The 24,972-nt window shown below is 35.2% G+C and overlaps 1 protein-coding gene across 2 annotated transcripts; it reads right to left on the bottom strand.

Moving 5' to 3' along the window:
- Window positions 1-455: 455 nt before the first annotated feature.
- anpepla (alanyl (membrane) aminopeptidase-like a) lies at window positions 456-24,243 on the bottom strand. 2 transcript variants are annotated; one of them, XM_048183742.1, is made up of 19 exons: window positions 23,518-24,243; window positions 20,319-20,461; window positions 19,149-19,276; window positions 18,841-18,967; window positions 18,568-18,722; window positions 18,360-18,473; window positions 16,464-16,607; window positions 13,098-13,163; window positions 12,930-12,995; window positions 12,667-12,842; window positions 12,371-12,578; window positions 9,651-9,706; window positions 9,408-9,555; window positions 9,152-9,243; window positions 5,604-5,714; window positions 3,732-3,899; window positions 1,472-1,612; window positions 1,310-1,388; window positions 456-867 (listed from the first exon to the last, which is right to left on the bottom strand). In XM_048183742.1, exons 1-19 carry the CDS (start codon window positions 24,120-24,122, stop codon window positions 709-711), a joined length of 2,886 nt encoding a protein of 961 aa, XP_048039699.1. In that variant the 5' UTR covers window positions 24,123-24,243; the 3' UTR covers window positions 456-708. The 2 variants fall into 2 exon arrangements, with proteins under 2 accessions (XP_048039699.1, XP_048039698.1); XM_048183741.1 differs by having other exon boundaries at window positions 19,137-19,276.
- Window positions 24,244-24,972: the final 729 nt, after the last annotated feature.

Genomic DNA, 24,972 nt, shown 5'->3' on the forward strand with positions numbered 1-24,972 from the left:
CACTGGTATTCCTATCCTTGAGGGGATGTTTGGTCTCCATAACATAGGGTTTACCACACACATGTTGGGTTTTCATGTTTTATGGGGACTTTCTATAGACATAATGATTTTTATACTGTACAAACTGTATATTCTATCTCCTAATCCTAAACCTACCTATCACAGAAAACTTTCTGCATTCTTACATTCTCAAAAAAACATGACTTAGTTTGATTTATAAGCTGTTTTTCTCATGGGGACAAAAATGTCTTCACAAGGACAAGGATTTTGCATATTTCCATCTTTGTGGTGATATTTTGTCCCCATAACATAAAGTTTAACTTAACCACACACACATACACACACACACTCACACTCAGAGACACACACTCTCTCTCACACACACACGGACACACAAAACAATTAAATAAAAAATGAACTTTTTAAGATTTGAAGTTGACATTCCCACTGCAATATAAAACTAGAGCTTTAGAGCATGTTTATTGCAAAATATTTAAATGCATACAAATATATACATTTTTTCAGGATTATAAATGACTAATATAATAATATACCACAAAATATTTTAATTATCTAATATATTAATCAAAGGCACAGAACATCAGATAATCAGACTTGATTAGAAAAGCTATGTGTTTTCAAAATATAAATGTTTACTAAAAATAGTCATGTAAATATGAAAATATAATGTACAAAAATATAGAACATTCACAATGACACCGACTGTTCCATCAGCCAATTCATTACTTGTGCTTTGTTTTCAGACACCCATTTAATGTTGGCTTTCGTCCGCTCAATGGCCTGTTCTATTGCATGTGTGCCAAAACTAAAACCACTCGCTGCAATGTCCTCTTTGAATCGTTGTAACTGTGATTTGTCAAAGAAACAGAGAGAAAGAAAGAGATAAATACACACATTTTCATGTGTCATGTCTACTAGTTATCTCAAGAAAAAATTGAATACAGCATAACAACAGACCGTTCGTTTTAAGCATAAAAATGCAAAATATTACATAGACACTACTGTGCAAACGTTTGGCTTCAGTAATTGTTTTTAAAAAAAATTACCTTTAGAAATAGTTAGAAACATTTAGTTAGCAAGGATCACAGGAATAAATTACATTTGAAAATATATTACAATAGAAAATGATTCTTTTAAATTGTTGGTTTTACTATATAAATAAATGAAGTCTTAAGCATAAGAGACGTCTTTCAAAAACATTAAAAAATCACACCAACCTCAAACATTTGAACGGTAGTGTATTAATATTTGTTTTGTATTTGACCTGTCCCATTCAAAGAGCACAAACCTGTTGAAGTTCAAATTTTGTAGAAAACTTTTTTATGACGCCCAGAATCAAACTTCCAAAAAAGGATCCACCTTCATAACTATGGAGATCACGGAACAGAAAAGGTCAGTAGAGAGAATAAATAATACATGTTTTGCAGATAGAAGGAAACGCACTACTTACTCTTTAATTATAGATTCCCAGTTGGCTCTGGTAAAGTCCCAAGCCAACGGTTGGCCTATTTCGTTGCCCGCAACATACACAATGACGAAGATAACGTCCTGCTTCCTGATCTGGTTCGGATTCATTGTATATTCCAGGTACCTTTTATAAAACAAAATGCAATTAAATCAGTATATATTACATATTCAAGTATCTAAGTTGACAAGAGATAAACTATAAAAAACTCAAAATTCATTAAAGTGAGATTTTTTATGTTTTTGAAAGAAGTCTCTTCTGCTCATCAAGGCTGCATTTATTTGATCAAAAATACAAAACAAACAGTAAAATTGTGAAATATTATTACAATTTTAAATAACTGTTTTCTATATGAATATATTTTAAAGTGTAATTTATTCCTGTGAATTTTCAGCATCATTACTCCAGTATTCAGCGTCACGTGATCCTTCAGAAATCATTCTAATATGCTGATTTGATGCTCAAGAAACTTTTATAATTATTATCCAAGTGGACAACTTTGAATAATAATGGACAACGTGGTCCAAGTTATGCTGCTTCATATTTTTGAGGAAACTGTAATAGACTTTGTTTCAGGATTCTTTGATGAACAGAGAGTTAAAAAAACAGCATTTATTTGTAATAGAAATCTTTTGAAACATTATTAAAGGTGCCCTATAATGCCCCTTTTACAAGATGTAATATAAGTCTCTGGTGTCCCCAGAATGTGTCTGTGAAGTTTCAGCTCAAAATACCCCACAGATCATTTATTATAGCTTGACAAATTTGGCTCTATTTGGGTGTGAGCAAAAACACGCCGTTTTTGTGTGTGTCCCTTTAAATGCAAATGAGCTGCTGCTCCAGAAGAGGGCGGAGCTTTAACAGCTCATGCTTCGGTTGCTCGACAACAACAAAGCTGGAGAATCTCACGCAGCCAAAATGAGGATTGTCAGTAACGGTGTTCAGCCTTACATTGTTCAAACCGGAGTCGACACTGATGGAGAGACTCAGGAAGAAGTTACAACTTTTAGAATGAAACTGGACGTTTCTGAACGGTTAGTGGATAAATTTATGTAGTTACTGTGGAGTTGATTCAACTCATCCACTAGCATGTGCCGTCATGTTCATCTTTTGTGCAAATCCAGTGTTGAATTGACCCTCGTTTGTGAAGCAGTCCGGTGTAAAATGACGGCATGTCAACAACACTGTACAACAACTTTTCAGCCTTGTTTACACTGCACGCGTGTGTGGCGCGTTACGGCTGCGACGCGGCTACCAGAACTGATACGCGACCACTCTAGTCAATGCTCGTGTTTACACCAGCCGCGTTACACCAGTGCGTTTGAGAAGCGTCCCAGAAGCGGCTCACCGCGCCGCTTCGCTAAAGATAGGCGCCTCGCCTATTTTTGACGGACGCCGCGACCGAGACGCGCAGCTCAAATACAAAATAAAGTCAAAATAATCACCTGGTGTAAACTCACGCTCATATTGCACATCACTACGATGCCAGAAACGGACTAAAAGAGATTCAAAGTTGAAAAACTTGAAATTTCTTTGTTTTTGTTGTCCATAACAGGAATTTTAAGTGTACTAACTTCATCTGTATGGCTACAGCAAAATAAAATATGGCATAGCAATAAACACAATAAAACAGGACAGAATAACAATTTAGCCATTAAAAACATGAAAAAATCAACGAAAACAACGTCGGACAGGCAAATCTAGTGGTCTCGCGAATCCAGCCGCTTCGCTTCTGAAATGCTTCTGGTGTGAGTTGACACCGCTCAGAGGACGGAACAAAACCTTGCCGGAGCCGTAACGCACCGCAGACGCATGCAGTGCAAACAAGGCTTTCCTCTTCTCTAAAGCAGTCCAACATGGCCTCACCCCCTTTGTTGTGTGTTCCTGGGGGCAGGGTCTATGTTTATGTAAATTTTGTGGTTTGTGATGTCACTAACCAAGGGAAAATCTCGTTGTAGTCCCTACCAGCCGTTTGTTGTAGTCCTTAAACAGCTCATTCTTTAAAAGAAAATATCTCCCTTTGCATTGAACTTTGAGCGTCGTAACTTCGCAGATGTTGTTTATGCTCAAACAGCAACATTACACACTAACTAAAGTTAAAAAAGTGAAATCATAATCAACCACCCCTTTAATGTTTTAACAATGCATCTTTGCAATATAAAAGTGTTTCCTTTAAAAAAAGTTACTGACCCCAAAGGTTTGAACAATAGTGTATGTTCTGAGATGCAGTAGATATAGGGCTCACCTGTTTAACAGCCAGGGCACTTTAGTGCATGATAGACCAAATAATAATTTATCTGCCTCTCCACCAATAGTACTTTTCTTGAACATCTCCCATCCAAAATCCCACTCCTCAACACCACCGGTGGCAATGGCATTACAGTACACAATGGGCTTCAGATGTGGGGGAATTCTTGAGTGAAAAAAATAAAACTGAAATTGACTGAACAGAACCGAACCAGTAAGAGTGATCAATGCTTGAATGAACAGAACTGGTTTGAACTGAACTCTGACTTGAATTGAATGAAAGTGATGAACTAAAATCAATGGTGTGAATAGAGCTGAACTACAGGTGCTGGTCATATAATTAGAATATCGTGAAAAAGTTCATTTTTTTATTGTAAATTATTTTTAAAAATGAAACTTTCATATATTCTAGATTCCCTACATGTAAAGTAAAACATTTCAAGTTTTTTTTTTTTAAATTTTGATGATTAGAGCGTACAGCTCATGAAAGTCCAAAATCCAGTATCTCAAAATATTAGAATATTTACATTTGAGTTTCACTAAATGACCATCCCTACAGTATAAATTTCGGGTATCTCTTGTTCTTTGAAACCACACTAATGGGGAAGACTGCTGACTTGGCAATGGTCCAGGGGACAATCATTGACATTCTCCACAAAGAGAGTAATTCAAAGATGGTCATTACTGAATGTGGTGGCTTTACAGAGTGATGTATCAAAGCATATTAAATGCAAAGTTGACTAGAAGGAAGAAATTGGGTAGGCAAAGGTGCACAAGCAACAGGGATGACCACAAGCTTGAGAATACTGTCAAGTAAAGCCGATTCAGACACTTGGGAGAGATTCACAATGAGTGGAATGAAGCCGGGGTCAGCGCATCAAGAGTCACCACACTCGGACATCTTCAGGAAAAGGACTACCAAGCCACTTCTGAAACAGAAACAACATCAGAAGCATCTTACCTGGGCTAAGGAGAAAAAGAACTGGACAGTGAACAGTGGTCGAAAGTCCTCTTTTCAGATAAAAGTAAATTTTTCCTCTTAATCATCACTTTATGCTTCCATCTGCTGACAAGCTTTATGGAGATGCTGATTTCCTTTTCCAGCAGGACTTTAGCACCTGCCCACAGTGCAAAAACCACTTCCGAGTGGTTTGCTGACCATGATATTACTGTGCTTTATTGGCCAGCCAACATGCCTGAGCCCTAAATCTATGGGATATTTTCAAGAGAAAGATGAGAAACAGTCGATCCAACAATATTCAGATGATCTGAAGGCTCAATAGTGCCTCAGCAGTGCCACAGGCTGATCACTTCCATGCCACACTTCACTGATGCTGTAATTTGTGCTAGGAACAAGTCATTTGCTGTAATATGTGCTGCCGACCAAGTATTGAGTGTACAAATGAACGTACTTTAATGAACTTGAACTTTTTTGAAAATCCATTTTTTGATTGATCTTAGGAAATATTCTAATATTTTGAGATACTGGATTTTGGACTTTCATGAGCTGTACGCTCTAATCATCAAAATTAAAAAAAAAACAAAAACTTTTGAAATGTTTTACTTTACATGTAGGGAATCTAGAATATATGAAAGTTTCATTTTTAAAAATAATTTAAAATAAAAAAATGAACTTTTTCACGATATTCTAATTATATGACCAGCACCTGTAGCTACAGAGTTCAGAGTACAACTGAACTGAATTAAACTCTCATGAACCAAATGAAAAGAACAAAGAAGTGAACTTAACTGGCTTGAATTGTATTCTGACCATAACATAACTAAAAGTGATCAGCAGAATCAGACAGAGCTGAACTGAACTGGCATGAAATAAATTCAGGTTTTGGGCTGAGAGAAGCGGTTGTCATACGGGTTACTGTCAGGCTTCTTCATCCATTGTCTGTACCACATCCTAGTGAGCTCTGAACATCCTTTCACTCCAGTTTTGCAGGCCATTGAAATAACATTCTGTTGGTTGGATCTATAAACAGAATTCCCACAAATCAGACAATATTTCAGTAACCTCCATCCCTAATATTCATGCAAAAACAGAAGTAATTTTAATATGTTCTGTTATATGTCTCTCATATGTTATGTTACCTTTCCGATGAGAGGAGAGTTTAAAGGGGTCATTTCATAGTTTCATTTTTTTATTAATATACTGAGGTCCACGTATAGTGCCAGCAATAACAGAAATAATTACAATATTCCACTCCATTAGAATTTAACAAGCTGTTGTTTGTACAGTATATGATTTTTATGTAAACATCCTCTCTTGCATGCGAAATTACCAGTTGGTTTGCACAAGCGTTGACAGATTGTTCTTGTGTTATTGAATAATAGTATATATTAATTTCCCCATTACCTCAATGTGGTCATGTTAATGTTTAAAAATGGGCGGTCATGTCTTCTTATGGTCTGTCTGACGTCAATACAGAATGAGTTGCTTATAGTTTCAATAAACCTTCCTCTTTTACTGGGAAGGAAGTTTTTAGAGTACATTTAACTGTCCAAACTCAGTCCTGGAGGCCTTGCAGAGTTTAGCAACAAACCTGCTTCAACACTCCTGCCCAGAAGTTTCTAGTATGCCTAGTGGGGATGTGAAGGCACAGAAAATGAATATTGCATTTAACGGAGCTCCTAAAGAGACATGGTTAGGCTTGCTGTGGTAGTCAGTTACATTACAGTATATCAGATTTCAATTATCATGTAAAGATAGTAAGGAGAGATGACTGACAGGACGATGTCAGAGAATTTGGTCCGCAACAAAGTATCATTGACAAATATCTTATCTTGTAAAATGTGTGGCCAGACAGTACAACCATTCTCTATACACAGAGTAGGCTACGTGTGATCGCGAATTTGAAAGTGAATGTAAAAAGCAAGCGTGCACTCAAAAGTGATTTCAATCGAAGGATTGAAGTCGATTTAATTTTTGTTCAAAATTTATATAATGAGCGAATACATCATGAATCAATTTTCCAAACCGTGTTTTTGTCTTATCCTGAATCACTATGATATACCTACACTGTAAAAAATGACCGTGATTTTAACAGTAAAAGACTGTAAAAATGCTGCGGTGAAAAACTGTTAATTGGTTTACAGAAAGTTCCCGTACTATATACGGTGAATAACTGTAATAGATCTAACGGTACATTTAATGTAATTTTATGGTAAAATACCGTTAAAATCACAGTTTTTGGAAGTGAAAATAACAATTCATTGTAAAATTTACAGTGAAAAACCGTAAATTGACATTCCCACAATTCCCTGCGTGACACTTCACATTTGATATATTTTCGTTGAAATAACTCTGTTTCTTCTTGGTTTTTCGCAGTTTTTTCTAATCAGTTATGTACATTAGGGTTTTATGTTACATCTAATGTTGTTAAATTAATGTTTATTGCATTTTTAAAATGTCATATGTGTTACCATGATGGTGTTTAGTGTGTGTGTGAATGACACTGTGTGCACCTTCTATATGTTAGTGTTGTCCTCCTCAGCTTGTGGAAAAGCTGCTTGTGATGAACTTGTGTTTGGTGATTGTCAGTGTATTATAAAGGTGCAAAACAGATATTAGTGCTTCATTAGGTTGGTAAATTAACATTAATATCAGTTAATGAAATATGTTATTTTACCGTAAATTTAACAGATTTTTTTTTTTACGTTGCTACCGTATTTTTTACGGTAAAATTCTGGCAACCACAGCTGCCATTTTTTTACCGTAAATTTTACTGGGATTTTTTTTACAGTGTATAGTAAGACTATTTTAGACTATTTTTAGTGTATGCAGCATGTTTGAGCTTCCGGAAGAGGTTTGATCTTGTACGTCATTCAGGTTCGTTTGAGCTTCTGCTTATGTTCGCTGATCAATGTTTATTTGCGAGTAAAAGCCTAAATTAAATCATATAATGCAATTCTCTTCAGAAAATTTGGACAAAACCATTCAATTCATATGGATTAGTTTTATAATCTCTTCATGAGTTTTTTGAAGCATCAAAGTTTCAGTTGCAAATGCAGTCAATGGACGAACAAACATCTCTCAGATTTCATCAAAAAGATTTGTGTTTCAAAGATGAACGAAAGACTTACATGTTTAGAACGACATGGGGGTGAGTAATTAATGACAGAATTTTCATTTTAGGGTGAACTGTCCCTTAAACCATTGCTCTCGCATATCCTTTGTATTCGTGTTTGTAGTGCTCATCGAATCCTCGTCCAACGTGCAATTGGTTGTGGCCAATATTAGCCTTTAGAGTGTGCACGGATCTGCACTTCGGATTCTAACCGGAAATAGTAGACAATTCAGGTATCTTTGGAATACTCATTTCAACATTCTATGAATTAGGACACACTAATTCTGATTTTGAATACTTTTTAGAATGGATAGAATGTATCTGCTTTAACACTTTTATCTCCAATGAGAATCAAGTGAAATCAAGAACAACTTGTGACCCCTTTAAAATTCCTTTGTGGTCATAGATAAAGTTGTAACTGATATATGCAGGGCTTGACATGAACTTTTTCACTCACCAGTCAGTGTGGCTAGTGGTTTTCCAAAGTTACTAGCCACTCAGCAGTTTTACTGGCCACAATTTTACATTAATACCATGAGGAAAAATTGCCATATAGATATTTTTAATATTATCTCATAATTTGGCAGCAGGTATATTAGGTTACTGTCACTTTAAGACCTGATGCACTGATCCATTATACTGTTACACATGTTTTCTTTCTCCACTGTTTACATTCACTTAAACCATAACTGACTGTGTTTACGTGAATGCTCTCCAAGACCCACATTTTGACATTATTTTGTGTGTATTTGACTGTTTAAGTGCAATAAGCAGTGAAAAAGAACTCAGTTTAGTACTGAGAGGTGGCTTTATGTGGCGCACTTTGGCTGTGAGCACAAAATCTGCGGGTATGAATAAAATTATGCACAACATTATGTGCAATCCCACGCCGAAATTCAAGCCCTGTAACACCAACAATATTCATCTGGAGCAAATGAAACGAGTGAGTGAGGGGAGGAGGGTTTGTGTGTCGACTCGCTGTTGGAAAGATGAGAGAAAGAGAAAGAGCAGCTGGTATCGTGTATCCTGCGGAAAATGAGTATTGGAAGCGTTTCAGATATTTCAGTTTTGATATGTATCAAAAAATTGATATTTTTGACAACACTACATTGCACTTAGTTTATTATTTCAGATCCCTTTTTATAAGACTACAATTGAAAAATGTATATATTATTTATAAAATTCAACCGGCCAGAGTGGCTAGTAGGAGTGACTGCATTACACACCACTGCTGAAATCCACCCGCTGGCAGGTGTAAATGTCAAGCCCTGGATATACAGTATGTGTTGTGTTAATAAAGTAATTTTAGAATAAAATGTGAAAGAGGGAATCTTGTATTTACTGGTCCATGTATCTTGGGGGTTTCTGAGTCCAGTTTGATGTGATAACTTTGAAGTGGTCAAAAAGAGGTTGCGCCTTTCCCCGCAGGTAAGTCTGGATTGTTTTAAAGAAATAGATAAATAAACACATCTGGTCCTTTACAGTCCTGAATGAACATTCTCTGACTCTGGGTATTGAAAATTATTAAAAATTGTAGAATGTTTGTATATAAATATATAAACATATTATTAAATATAATAATAGGTTAAAATGGATACCTGCAAAGGTCCAAAAACTTCTGATCGGTCAAACATGAGGAAAAAGTACTCCAGATTTCTTATGGCAGATTCCCACGGTATGTACTCTTTCTCCTCTGAGAGATACTGGGTTGTTCTCAAAGCCAGGGTTATGTTGATTATCTCTGCCCTGTGAATGATCAGAATCAGATTATCAATTTTATTATTATTTAGAGCAAATTAATTATGTCCATTGATTAAATGTCTCTGGAGCAGAGAGTTTACCTTGCCAAATTAAATGCATCATCAATGATCTGGGCCCTGTTAAGAACTGAAATAACCTATGTGTAAAGAGGGTAAAAAACATGTAACTTATAAAAAATATATTTTTTATAAACACTTTTTGTTATTCTGTTTGAAAATCTCTCCACATCCTGATAAGCAATCAATAATAGAAGTGGTTTAAATATTAAAATAAAAAATGTTCGTCCAATCATTGCAATCGGTCCGAATCTACACTATCAATGGCAAAATAAATCTGCAGCAGTCAGATGGTACAAGTCAGATCTCTGTAAGTTGTTTATGCTCATTATTATTGTAATGTTTTGTGCTTTGAGACATGAGGTAATGTAATGCTGTCTCTCATGCTGCTTTGCACGTTCATGTGTTTTGAAGGAGGCGTGGCTTTGAAGGAGGGTGGGATCTTATGGTTTCAAAGCTAGCTTGCTATTATTGCTAGTCTCTCCGATATTTCCTACCTTACCTTTAAAGGGTTAGTTCACCCAAAAATGCAAATTCTGTCATTAATTTCTCACCCTCATGTCGTTCCACACCCGTAAGACCTTCGTTCATCTTCAGAACACAAATTAAGATATTTTTGATGAAATCCGAGAGGTATACCCAGGTAAAAAAAAAAGAAAAAAAAAGTACACTTCTATAATGTACTTAAAGTGCTCTATTTTCGTGCACTATTTTTGTACTTAATATACTAAAAATTCTTCTTTAGTACTACTTAAGATCATCTTAAGAACATCTAAGTGTACTCAACTGTGCTATTTTGAGACAGCATGAAATATGAACTAAAATATGCTTTTAATATACTATCTCTGTATTTAAAAAAATATATATATATTTAGCTACCACTTGTAGTCAGGCCCGGATTGGCTAATCGGGAGCACCGGGAGAATTCCTGGTAGGCCGGTCTGTTTATTTGGCCACGAGGGCCGGTGTTGTCATGGCACTGGGTTGAAATATGGATGCTCTAGAAATTGTTGACGCGGTCAAATGTACTAAGCTGAGTAGCCTAACTTTTTCCTAAAAACCATTCAGTGACGGATTTAGGCCTGGACGGCCCAGGGCGGCACGGGGCACCCGCACAAGAAAAAACAAACAAACGAATGCGCGATCGGGTTTTTACCGCTCATTTGCACGCAACGTCAATGATATCATGTCACTCGGTGGGTAAATTAACCTGGACTCGGAGTGTGCGCTCGGATAAGACAACTCACTCAAAAGTATACGAGAAGAAGGGATGAGGTGACGTCTGTGGGGACAGCGGGACAAGTTCTAAATCAACACTAAATTATGGTAAGGCAAAAGGTCTAAGCCACTGGAGGCCGATTTATGTAACGTAAATAAATAAAAAGGAAGAGGGGAAAACATGCAAAAGATAAAGGCATGTATGCAGCTTACTCATATCGTAATAATAGTAGACAAATAATAAAATAGGGCCTATCACTTATGTTATGTTGCTTGCTATGCTATTACACATTGGCCAACAATATTCATTTTTCTGTCCAACTAGCTTAACCAGACAGTAAAATGTGATTTTGTAACCTACTTTAATATTTTACTGTAAAGTTGTGCAATTTTGTAGGATTTATGGTATTTTGTGTTATTTATTTGCCTCAATTTGTAATAATTTAAGTATATACATTTATATAAAATAGCAAAATTTTATGTTAAATCCACTTTAATAAAGACCTACATTTCTAAATTTCATTCATAGTGATAGACATGAAAAATGTGCCTGGGTTAATTGGAGGATTACTGCCATCTACTGGAAAGCAAACGCTTAATTAAATTAAAATTAAAATAACGTGAATTTTTAACTACAGCCACTAGATGGCTAGAGAATTAATCAATGGTTCACATTATAAAATCATTATTATAACTATAAAAATAACTCTATATCAAATTTTAGCATTTTTTTGTACTATCATTTGATAGATATTTTTGAAAAATACAATTATTTACAAGGCTGTAGAGAACAGTGCACTATTGCAGACTTATATAGTGAGGTTTTAATTACATTAACACTATGGGTTCAAATGTACTATAAGTAGTATCTAAATACATTTTTTAAATGCAGAGATAGTATATTAAAAGCACATTTTAGTTCATATTTCATGCTGTCTCAAAATAGCACAGTTGAGTACACTTAGATGTTCTTAAGATGATCTTAAGTCGTACTAAAGAAGAATTTTTAGTATATTAAGTACAAAATTAGTCCACGAAAATAGGGCACTTTAAGTATATTATAGAAATGTACTTTTTTTCACATGACTTGTCCATAGACTGCAATTTAACTGAAACTTTCAGGTCCAGAAAGCTACTAAAGACATCGTTTAAACCGTCAACGTGACTGCAGTGGTTCAACTTTAATTTTATGAAGCGATGAGAATACTTTTATATATACTTTATAGATTGTTGAATAAAGTCGTTATTGTTGTTTTGTTTTTGTGCACAAAAAGTATTCTCGTCGCTTCATAACATTAAGGTTGAACCACTGCAGTCATGTCGAATGTTTTAATGATGTCTACCTTTCTGGACCTTGATTATATGGACGAGTCATATACCTCTCCGATTTCCTCAAAAATATCTTAATTTGTGTTCTGAAGATGAACGAAGGTCTTACGGGTGTGGAACGACATGAGGGTGAGTAATTAATGACAGAATTTTCATTTTTGGGTGAACTAACCCTTTAAATATAATGAGATACTCACTTTATGATCTGAAGTCAGTTGTGTAAGAAGACGTTCCCAGTTGTGGGAATCATAATTAACCCTGTAGTATCCCGTGACATTTAGGTTGGCCAATATCCAGTCAGTATCTGTCTTCATAGACTCATATGAAGCAGTTTTAGTAAGCAGCCAGTGCTGGCCCATGTTATTGCCATTCTTCATCCACGTGATTGGCACAAACCATTCGTAACTGCAATTATTTTTGAAGATACACAGAGAACACTTTAAACAAGTTCTAAAACAACAGAACATGACTAATGTTGTCAGGGTAAACATACTTGTAGTCAGACGGCTTGTCTACTACTGCCTCTGGGTCTATCAGGAAGTGTTGCTGAGAGATACTTCCTGTTTGAGTGTCAATAGTAACTACAGGGAAACCCATCTGAAGAATCCAGCGATTCATAATTTCATTTATTGAGGCTGGGAGCTGGATGCTTGAATCTGCATCTACAACCTAAAAAAAAAAAAAAAAGATTTCACGAATCAAAAAACAAACACATTAACACTAATATTTAAGGAATCATTTGCATCAATTTCTTACTTCCTGCAGTTCTTTCCAAAGATCTGTGTGTACAGTGTTGCTGTATGCATACTCATGCAAGTAGTTCTGTGGGAATCATGTACAAGTGTTATTCTGAGGAAAAAGTCACTCGGTTGCATGAATGCATCATAAAAACTCAAACTTTAAAACATCAAACCCTTTAATTACATGAAGTCCTTTAGCAAAGACAGACTCCGAGAGAAACTCAGACAGCATTCTCAGTATTGCAGCCCCCTGCATGACAAAGATTTATGGTTAAATAAAACGAACTAAAAACATTGAAATATAACACTGCATAAAGGGTTAGTTTTTCAGAATTAAATTTTTGTCATTAATGACTCACCCTCATGTCGTTCCAAACCCGTAAGACCTTCGTTCATCTTCAGAACACAAATTAAGATATTTTTTATGAAATCCAAGAGCCCTCTGTCCTCCGATAGACTTAAACACGATAATCAATTAATCAATTCCAGAAAGGCACTAAAGACATCGGTAAAATAGTCAACGTGACTACAGTGGTTCAACCTTAATGTTATGAAGCAATAAGAATACTTTTTGTGCACAAAATCAAACAAAAATAATGCCTTTATTCAACAATTTACTAGGGGTGAAATGGTACACGTATTCGTACTGAACCGTTTCAGTACGGGGCTTTCGGTTCGGAGCACGTGTGTATGAAGCATTACATTGCAACACTGTAGCCTAACCACCACTGATCGCAATAAGCTCTGCGTTTTGTCATGAAATTCAAACAGAAAATGCCTTTTTGATGCAGCGTGACAGATCTCTGTACAGGTGCTCCAGTTCAACCGGCAGCGGGATCATCTCTTCCTCTTTAATACTAGTTACAGAATAAACATGAATGAACATCTGAAGGTATGTTGAAAGATACAGTACAACTTACTGAAACCGTCATATCTCTTGTAATTGCTCAATCAGTGTTTCAACAGCGGAAAGACATCAATGAATCAGCTTTTAAACAGTATGTCACGTAGCATTTACCTCAGAAAAGCCATTCAGTGTCCACAGCTTGTTAGTTCACTAGAGAAATGAACTCTTTCGCTTAATATATGCACTGTATTAGCCTATATATTCATTATATTTTACTTAACCTTTTAGTGATGTCTTTATTATTTAATGTATGTTTATATTAAACTGTCATGAAAATGACAACCACTGTGTTTAAATGCTTACATTTCAACAACGTTTAGAAGTTTATGCAAAATCTGCCTTAGGTGCAGCTTACATGTTTGCATACAATTTGTTATTTGAGTGTTGATTTTATTTTATCTAAAAATAAAAATTGAATATAGGCAAATAGAGTTCTGCTCAGTTGTTAAAGGCAGGGTAGGTAAGAAATTTTGTTCCAAATTTGTTTAAACTTTCTATATATATACATGCATAATTAAAATGTAAGAACTCTGATAAAAAGAGTATAAAAATCGAGTGACTCTAGACCGTTTAATCTGTATTAAACACAGCTCATTATTTCCATCCGGGACGAAACATAGGATTGGCTTAGGCGGCTGTCACTCTCTCGCAACCATGGCAACCACCCTTTTGCCACACATGACCTGCCCACTTGCACGCGCACGTTTGATTTGGGGAATTCAAGAGGCATGGATCCTAGGAATACCAAAACAATGGCAGAGAAACAGCAAGCAAAATTCACAGTACCGGCCTATGCAGTTAGTGAAGGCAAACCAGGCAAAAAAGGAAGACAGTAACAGTACAAGAAAAGGCAATGAACAAAAAGTCTTTGGATAAACAAAGAAATAAAACGCGAGTTAATATCGGCGTGGCTTTCCAGCGATGGCGAGAACTGAGGGAACTCAAGGGGCTGAAAAGTGACTCTTTGATGGCTTTATTTCTGCTGGACAGGTAAATCTTTCTTTTTGTATTTTGATCATACATATTTTTTTTGTTTATTTTTTCATGAAGCATGTGTCATTAGCACACGTAGCTGCGTAATATAGCTAACATAACATTACTTAGCGAGCCGTAGTAGAGACGATAAATAATCTATAGGCCTAGCTCAAGATGATAGCTATAGTGTTGAATTGTGCATAATTTTGCTTTAGATAACTAAATACATGTTTAACAGATAGTATAGGCCTAACGTTACTCCGCATCTAGGAACTTTTCTTAGAACTATATTTACCCTCTGTCTAACTCTTTTACCATGTTCACCTGTAAGTTTACCTGCACGTTTTTTTTCGCCTTTGTTTTGTTTTTATATTCTCTACCTATGTTTACTGATGTCTTTATCTTGTATCTGTGTGTGTCGTACACACTTTGTTGTATGTGTGTGTTATTATTTTGTGTCTGCAATGCAGTTGTGAGTTGATATTTGAGTGTATGTTACTCTGTTTATCTGTAGAACAACGTATATGTTATGAATCTTACACGAAATTCATCTTCATCACAGTGTAAATGATGGTAATGGAAAAACGTGTATCATGCAACCTGTTTTTAGCTTTGCCTTATAGATAACTAACTCGTTAGCGAATTAAATGATGTTTATCTTCATAATTATAAAGTTATTTTTATTACATGTGATTCTGACATGATGTCACTACATGCACTGTGCTCCTTCCTCTCCGCTCGTCTCAGGTAAATAATGCATCTTCCAGCTCAGTGGTCGGAGTCGCACGTTCATGCGTTTTGGGGGCGTGGCTTTGGAAGGAGCCCAGAAGGGAGGGGGTGGAGTGAATGGAAATAATGAGCTGTCTTTAAAACAGTCGTGAGAGGTCTACAGACACTCGATTTTTAAACTTTCTTTTTCAGAGTACTTACATTTTAAATATGTATTGATATATAAATTAAGTTTTAACAAATTTTGAAAAAAAAGTTTTTTATACATTTTTTACCTACCCTGCCTTTAACCATTAATATTATAGTAGCATAATGTTCAAGTAAGGGCACCCTACATAGTTTATACCATTAGCAAAGTATTTTTAATCCTTAAGAAACTTTTAGTTATAATTTAATTTAATATATTTAAAGACAAAAACACAATTTGTTCAGTAAACCACTGTTTAATAATAAAAAAAAATGTTTATGTTTAGTTTTCTCCCCACCTGCTGTACCGAACCGTGACTTCAAAACCGAGGTACACACCGAACCGTGAGTTTTGTGTGCCGTTGCACCCCTACTGTTTACTACGTCAACAGTATAGGAGACTGACATAGAAGAGAAGATGTTGTTGAATAAAATCATTATTTTAGTTTGTTTTTTGCACAAAAAAGTATTCTGGTCGCTTCATAACAACCACTGTAGTGACATTAACTATTTTAACCATGTCTTTACTACCTTTCTGGACCTTGAAAGTGATTATCGTATTGTAGTCTATCAGAGGCCAGAAGGCTCACGGATTTCATCAAAAATATCTTAATTTGTGTTCCGAAGATGAACGAAGGTCTTACGTGTTTGAAACGACATGAGGGTGAATAATTAATGACAGAATTTTCATTTTTGGGCAAACTAACCCTTTAATAATGTTATTTTAAGTTGTCTTTGGCACATGATGGAAACCTTGCTATAGGTGATGGTATCAAACAGCTCATCGATTTGATCCGGTGTAATGACTTCATCCTCTCGTGAAGACAGCGGGTGTGAGGAAACAAGAGCGTCGACTGCAAATGCCCTCTGAACCTGCTGCAGCACCATCAGATCTTTCTTCGAGAGAGACAAAAGACAACTAACTTGTTACATCTTCATATATATTTATTCATTATGTATTTTAACAAATGATCTGTTAAGCATTAATTAATATTATTAAAGATTACACACTTTTACTTCTTAACAGTAACTTCTATGAAGAGCACAAACTAGCTGTAGCCTGAATGCTGCAAAAACATCTTAACTTTGCTCATGAATATTGATTACGTTATGTGACGTTCAAGCCGTAGGCCACGCATTTACGGTGAAAGGAAGACATTGCTAATCATATGGCAAATTAAAGGTGCGTCCCAATTCGCGTACTTATGCACTATTCTATGACGTTTTTAAGTATAAATAGCGCGAGTAGTGCGTTCACACTGAAAATTCCAAAAAGAAAAAGTGCACTTTAAATACCCGGATGATGCACTAAATTAACGGAAAAAACGAAGTGTGGAATGTTGGACACTTCATGCACTCACTGTCACAGCTTTAATTACGTAGTGGAGGGAGGATCGGACTCCATTGTTAAATGACAAAATAACCTTATACAATTCACGCACTACACGGATGAGTGCATGGTGCACAAGTACATAGTGTATAAGTGCATAGTGTATAGTGCGTCATTTGGGACGCAACTTAAGTATGAATAAATAATTAAGCTACTCGACTTTATATCACTGAAGGTTACTAAGCCACATCTGTATGGCTTAATTCATATCGAAATTATACGTGCGCAAAGAGGACGCGATTTTCACTGGAAAACAGCAAGCGGGTGTTTGCGTGACGTAAATATTTTTAACGTGATATTCAAACAACGGTTGATGGAGCAAGCCGCTAAAACCACAATTAAGATGCAGATTAAAACAGTAAATACAAAAACGTTCTCGTTTACTAGTCAACTGGATGGACAGCAACAGAAAACAAGACTGAAAAGTCATTTGCATAAAGGTTATTTGCATTACGTAGTTTATAATGAACTCTAATCAAGTCTTTTGAATCCTAATTTATGGTTATTGTGTATTTTGTGAACATAAACTGAACAAAATTATAAACGCAACACTTTTGTTTTTGCCCCCATTTTAGCTGAACTCAAATATTTAAGACTTTTTCTATGTACACAAAAGGCCTCAAATATTGTTCACAAATCTGTGTTAGTGAGCACTTCTCCTTTGCCGAGATAATCCATCCACCTCACAGGTGTGGCATATCAAGATGCTGATTATAGACAGACGATCTTGGAGGTGAAGATGCTGGTGTGGTTACACGTGGTCTGCGATTGTGAGGCCGGTTGGATGTACTGCCAAACTCTCTGAAACGCCTTTTGAGACGGCTTATGGTAGAGAAATGAACATTCAATTCACGGGCAACAGCTCTGGTGGACATTCCTGGAGTCAGCATGCCAATTGCACGCTCCCTCAAAACTTGCGACATCTGTGGCATTGTGCTGTGTGATAAAACTGCACATTTTAGAGTGGCCTTTTATTGTGGCCAGCCTAAGGCACACCTGTGCAATAGTCATGCTGTCTAATGAGCATCTTGATATGCCACACCTGTGAGGTGGATGGATTATCACGGCAAAGGAGAAGTGCTCACTAACACAGATTTGTGAACAATATTTGAGAGAAATAGGCCTTTTGTGTACAGAGAAAACGTCTTAGATCTTTGAGTTCAGCTCATGACAAATGGGGGCAAAACAAAAGTGTTGCGTTTATAATTTTGTTCAGTGTATAAATGATCTTCAGAATAATATAGTGAATAAAAACTTACAATATTCCAGGTGGGCTCAGCATAATCAGCTCCAAGATATGACACATAACTCGCAAAGCCTTCGTTGAGCCACAGGTCGTTCCACCATTTCATGGTCACGAGGTTCCCAAACCACTAAATTTATTTATTGTCATTGGTTAAATTGATTAGATAATTAAAGTAGTTAAAAAAAGACCACTATTAGAAGCATACCACATAGTCCACATACCATGTGTGCAAGTTCATGTGTGATTACAGTGACCACCCATTCTCTATCTTCATTAGAGGACACTTTTGGGTCGTAGAAAAGAGATGTTTCTCGGTATGTGACCAGACCCCAGTTTTCCATTGCTCCAGCAGCGAAATCAGGCAGTGCGATTTGGTCTAGGGATAGGAAAGTATTAGTCTGACTGTTTTTTCCTCTTAATGGCCCCCCAGTGTTTATTTATGTAACTGATTGAGACACAAAGTTTGGAAAGAACTTGCTTGTTTAAACTCTCACCTGATTTGGATAGGGGGTATTTGGTGTTGTAATACTTTTCGAAATACTTCAAAATAGGGAATGTCATATTAAGGGCGTAATCTCCCTGTCCATTCGCAATGGCTTCTCTACGTCCCCAGATTCTGATCTAAAATAAAAAAAAATAAAAAGTTATTTTTAATGCATTTAATGGAAAAATACAAACTAATGATGTAATTAAAAATCAATAAATGTAATACCCATTTTTATTTTGTTATGTGCATGCAATAGATTTGTATTAAAGGAAAGGAGAGCAAGAGAATATCTTGATTGTCTACCAAAACATTCGCCTCTGGTGGGGATCGTATGTTGATGAATTCGCTGACGACGAAGGCCAACAGATATGTTGACATTTTTTCAGTTGGCTCAAATCTGGTCCGTAAAACCTCTTGATTATTTATGGTCATGCTTTCAGTACCTAGAAATGTGAGAACATGAGTGAAGAATTACTGCAGATGAATCCATGCAATACATTGGTGTCTATAAAATTTGTTAGTGTTTTTGAAAGAAGTCTCTTTATGCTCATCTATCAGGCTGCATTTATTTGATCAAAAATACAGTTAAAATGGTAAAATTACAATTGAAATAATAAATGATTAGTGGGGTATTTTGAGCTGAAACTTCACAGACACATTCTGGGGACACCAGAGACTTATATTACATCTTGTAAAAAGGGGCGTAATAGGTCACTTTTAATATATTCTAAATATCACATGTCACATGATCCTTCAGAAATCATTCTAATATGCTGATTTAGTGCTCAAGAAACATTTCTGATTATTATCAGTCTTGAAAACAGTTTTGAAAACAGATTTATTTGTAATATTAAAAATGTCTTTACTGTCACTTTTGATCCATTAAATGCATCCTTGCTGAGTAAAAGTAATAATTTCGTTAAAACAAATCTTATTGACCCCAAGCATATAGGATATGTGAAAGTATATAGGAAAAATATAACACTTGTGACACAGTGCTTATATAACACTGTTGCTGGGGGGGAATATGGTAAGGCATCAGTAAGTGATTAAAGAGCAGGTTATAAGCCACACCAAACAATCAAGGCTACCATTATACAACTTTGGAAAAACTTCAATCAAGCTGACATAATTGGTAACGTCTAAACTTCTAAAGTCCTTCAGATTTGCAATGTGTCTTCGACTTCAAAAGATCTGTGAGCTCAGAATCTCTGATTGATACTGTGTCTTACTTTAAAATCCATGATGTAGATCCTGTGGTTTAAGCCTATTTTAGTTGTTAAATAAAAGTCGTTATAAGATATGAATCACACTGAATCTAGAAGCACATGCTTATTTCAGAAAGGTATTTCAACTGTGAAAATGGTTTAAGTATTTTCTCAATCAACAATACCCTTATATACGTTTGAATGTTGAGCTTGTAGCACTTCCAGAGATGTCCTCAATAGGGTACCTATTACACGTGTCATTGGTGTGAGCACTAACCCAGCTCCATGCCGTTAGCAAGGGCCACAGTTCCAGGAGGGTGTAGGAGAGTCAAATGGAAAATGGCCTTCATTGACGGCTCATCAAAGCAGGGGAAAGCGTTCCGGGCGGCAGTGGGCTGCATTTGTGTTGTGGCAACAACTCTGTCAAAATGAAAGTTATCTTAGTTAAGTTTGTATGTGATTCACTAGGGTTGCAAAATTCCAGCAATTTTCAAAGTTGGAAACTTTCCATGGTAATTAATGGGAATAAACTAGAAATTTGCAAAATTGCAGGTTAGCAATTTTTTCAAATTTTGCAGATTACAGGGAACTTAAACATAGTTGGGAAAAAACATCTTGCAGCAGCTTGGTTAAAAGAACCAGATTTAATGCAAATTCATTTGAATTCCTACCCTTCCTCAATCACATGCACACAGCACACTACTTACTGCAGGGCTATTGAGGCCACACCCCTGAATGTGTTTTCATTTTACATTTTGAGTTGGGCCTTTTTTTGGGGGGGGGGGGGGGGGGATCATAGGGATTATGTTTATTTTATTCAATATTCATGCTTTTTAGTTGTTCAAAGGAAGAATCGATTAAATACTCACATATCAAAGCCAGTGTAAGTTTGCATGCACTTCTGCATATAACCAAACAAAATGTATATATTTATGTTTGGATATTATGCAGTTTATATAAATTATCCCAAGTTACCAATTAATAGGGAATTTATAGGGAAACATCAGTAGCACTTTATTAGTATACAGCAATAAAGTTCTTACAAACCATTTGCAAACTGAGTTCATAGTTAATTCATAGTTGATATGTTGTAATCTCTCTATACAATATATCAATAGGTTATATAAATAATGAGTTCTTCATTCATAGTCACTGTAATTAACCAAATTATTATTGTTTAATTAGCTCATATGTAAAGAGTTACATAATATTTTTTATGCTTTAAAAACGTATTAACTGTAAATAGTTCTCACTTTAGATTAGGTCATGCTGCTTTAAACCAACTTTTATTAGAATACAATTGCATTATATATATATATATATATATATATATATATATATATATATATATATATATATATATATATATATATACAGTACAGTCCAAAAGTTTGGAACCACTAAGATTTTTAATGTTTTTAAAAGAAGTTTCGTCTGCTCACCAAGGCTACATTTATTTAATTAAAAATACAGTAAAAAACAGTAATATTGTGAAATATTATTACAATTTAAAATAACTGTTTTCTATTTGAATATATTTCACAAAGTAATTTATTCCTGTGATCAAAGCTGAATTTTCAGCATCATTACTCCAGTCTTCAGTGTCACATGATCCTTCAGAAATCATTCTAATATGCTGATCTGCTGCTCAAGAAACATTTAATGTGTACAATATTTTTTTTCAGGATTATTTGATGAATAGAAAGTTCAAAAGAACAGTGTTTATCTGAAATCGAATCTTTTGTAACATTATAAATGTCACTTTTGATTGATTTAATGCATCTGAAATCAATCAAAATAAAAGTATTAATTTCTTTAATTTCTTTTCAAAAAAATAAAAATAAAAATTCTTACTGAGCCCAAACTTTTGAACGGTAGTGTATAATGCTACAGAAGCTTTGTATTTCAGATAAATGCTGTTCTTTTGAACTTTCTGTTCATCAAGGAATCCTGAAAAAAAAAGTACACAACTGTTTTCAACATTGAAAATAATCACAAATGTTTATTGAGCAGCAAATCAGCATATTAGAATGATTTCTGAAGGATCATGTGACACTGAAGACTGGAGTAATGATGCTGAAAATTCAGCTTTGCATCACAGGAATAAATTACTTTGTCAAATATATTTAAATAGTACACAGTTATTTTAAATTGTAATAATATTTCACAATATTACTGTTTTTTACTGTATTTTTAATTAAATAAATGTAGCCTTGGTGAGCAGACGAAACTTCTTTTAAAAACATTAAAAATCTTAGTGGTTCCAAACTTTTGGACTGGACTGTACTGTATATATATATATATATATATATATATATATATATATATATATATATATATATATATATATATATGGTTTCTATGATGGGTCGTTCAGGCCTGTGGAGAGTTCCCCTAAACAACATATTCCAACATATGTGTGTGTGTTTGAGTGAGTAAGTTTGTGTGTGCTTAATGTATTTGTAATTATTTTTAAGGAACATTCAACAGGAATGCAATTAATGTCAAATAAAGGTTGGTTTAAATCACTTAATTAATGACATTGTCTCATTTTCCGTGACCTAATCTAAAGTGACAACTATTTACTCCTAATAAACAATGAACAATTACAAGCTAATTAAACAATAATCATTTCTTAATTACAGTGACTATGAATGAAGAACTTACTATTTGTATATAGCCTATTACTATATTAACTATGAATTAACTATAAACTAATGGTTTGCTAATGGTTTGTAAGAACTTTATTACTGTATGCTTATAATAAAGTGTACCAAAACATCTAGTAATTCAATAACTATGAAAATATCCAGCAGTGACTTGTGGTGGGAAATTTCCACACTGTAAAAAATAAATCCATAAAATAACAGAAAAAGTACTGGCAGCTCATTACCAGGACATTATCCGGTAATTTTACAGACATTTCCGTTAACCCTAAAACGCAACTCAGTGAAGTGCAAAATTCAAAATACATGTAAAACACCTGTAAAAAATACAGAAAATTCTGTTAAATTAATACAGCACATTGTGTAATATTTTTTTTTTTTTTTTTTTAGAATGCAGTGCTATTTTAAACTCTTTTTTTTTTTACATTTAAATATTTTTTCCCATTTATTTGCTAAATCTTTTAGTCATTAAGATACATTATTAAATATTTAAAAATGTTATATTAACTTTTAAATTAAATGTGTCACAGGACACTGCAAATTTGATTAACGTTTGTGGGGGAAAAACATACTCTATAAGAAATGGTGATCTGTTACAGGACCTAAAATACCTTTACCTTAAACATAATAATATTATGAATTAAATAAGTTCCCTGCTTAAATACTTATTATTAAAATCAAAATTTAGTTTTATTATAAATCATTTCATATTTAGTATTTACTACTTACAAAAGTTGTTAAAATGCAAACATTTCAATCTCTCTTTACCAAAGTCATTTCAGCAGCAATTATAGCTAAAACACGTCTTACTTTTTCACGCCATTTTCCACGTATTCGCTCCTGTAAAATCCTCCTAGGTCATCTGACAGCTCTCCACGGAATTCTGTGTAGAGCCAGTAGGATTTTCCAACTTGTAGATTTTCTTTCAGTTGAATCACCATAAACTGTGTTTGTGTTTGAAACCAGGTTTTCAGCACGGCCGGAGCGTGTGTCCCTTTCAAACCCGTCAGTTTCGCATGCTGCATCTCCGACGTCAAGGTGAAGTTCAGTTTATTGGAATGAATAATGATCAGGTTGGTCTCCTTCACGCACTTGAATGCCACTCCAGATTCCCCAGTGAAAATGTACATGCCCTGCTTGTCCGCCACCAACCGAGGCCAGAGCGTCACGTTGTAGTACTCAGGACGAAGTGTGTCAGGCAGTCTGTACTTGTCCCAGGGTTCGTTTGATGGTGCTGAGGTGCTGTAGGCTGCTGTGGTCATCACCATACGAGTCTCGTCGATGCTATTCGCCTCGTTTTTGCGTTTCTCCTGAGAGTAGACCACTGATAAAGTAAGGATGGTGAGAACGGCCCCGGCCCCCAACCCGAGTAGCACAAACCCTGTGGGCTTACTGATATAAAAGCCTTTCCCCATGACTGCGGAGTTAGAATGAAGTCTCAGGAGATGTTGTGAGGAAAGATACAGGAGTTAATGATGGGGCCAGGACAGAATCAAGTCTATCTGGACAGTCTTGAAGTGTGTGTGTGTGTGTGTGTGTGTGTGTGATTAAATAGTGCTGACTGTGATGAATCATGCTGTGGTCGCTCTACCACTTCTGTGGAAAATAGTTACTCAAGCTCTAAATGTTAGCATAGTTTGCCTATAAAAAACAAAACAAACAATGGCAAATATGTCTTTATTCTTTGCATTTGACTTGCATGTGACTTTTGTTTGCCAAGTTAAACTGGGTTGCAGGGCTTAGTGATCGCTTCAGGGTTATTGCATTACTGTTGAAATTGCTTTAAACCTGTTCCAAGTTAATATTTCAGATATTATGAGCAGCCTCCTGGCATTCATTTTACATGTGGTTATGATCATGAATGACATGAAAATTATCCAGCGGAGGTCAACAAGCTTGTATGCTTTATTTTAAAGTTATGTGTTTATTGTGTCGTTATGACATTGAATAAGCTTATACAGAAAAGAGGAAGATGCAAGAGGAAGAAGTTTCCACATCTTAATTATTTATTCAAGAGAAAAAAAAAACCAGACGTACATGTAACAATAAATGACTTAAAATTGTTTGTGCAACGTCTACTACCGCAACCATTCAAAAGCTGGGGTTAGTATACGGTTTCCTAGAAGTCTCCTAGGACTATGTATTTATTTATTTTCAGAAATATAGTTAAAATTTTATATATTCCTGTGGTCATAGCTGAATTTTCAGCATTGTTACTCCAGTCTTCAGTGTCACATGATCCTTCAGAAATCATTTTAATTTAAT

The sequence above is a fragment of the Megalobrama amblycephala genome, linkage group LG3 (genome assembly GCF_018812025.1).
Source record: "Megalobrama amblycephala isolate DHTTF-2021 linkage group LG3, ASM1881202v1, whole genome shotgun sequence".
Classification (NCBI taxonomy): Eukaryota; Metazoa; Chordata; class Actinopteri; order Cypriniformes; family Xenocyprididae; genus Megalobrama; species Megalobrama amblycephala.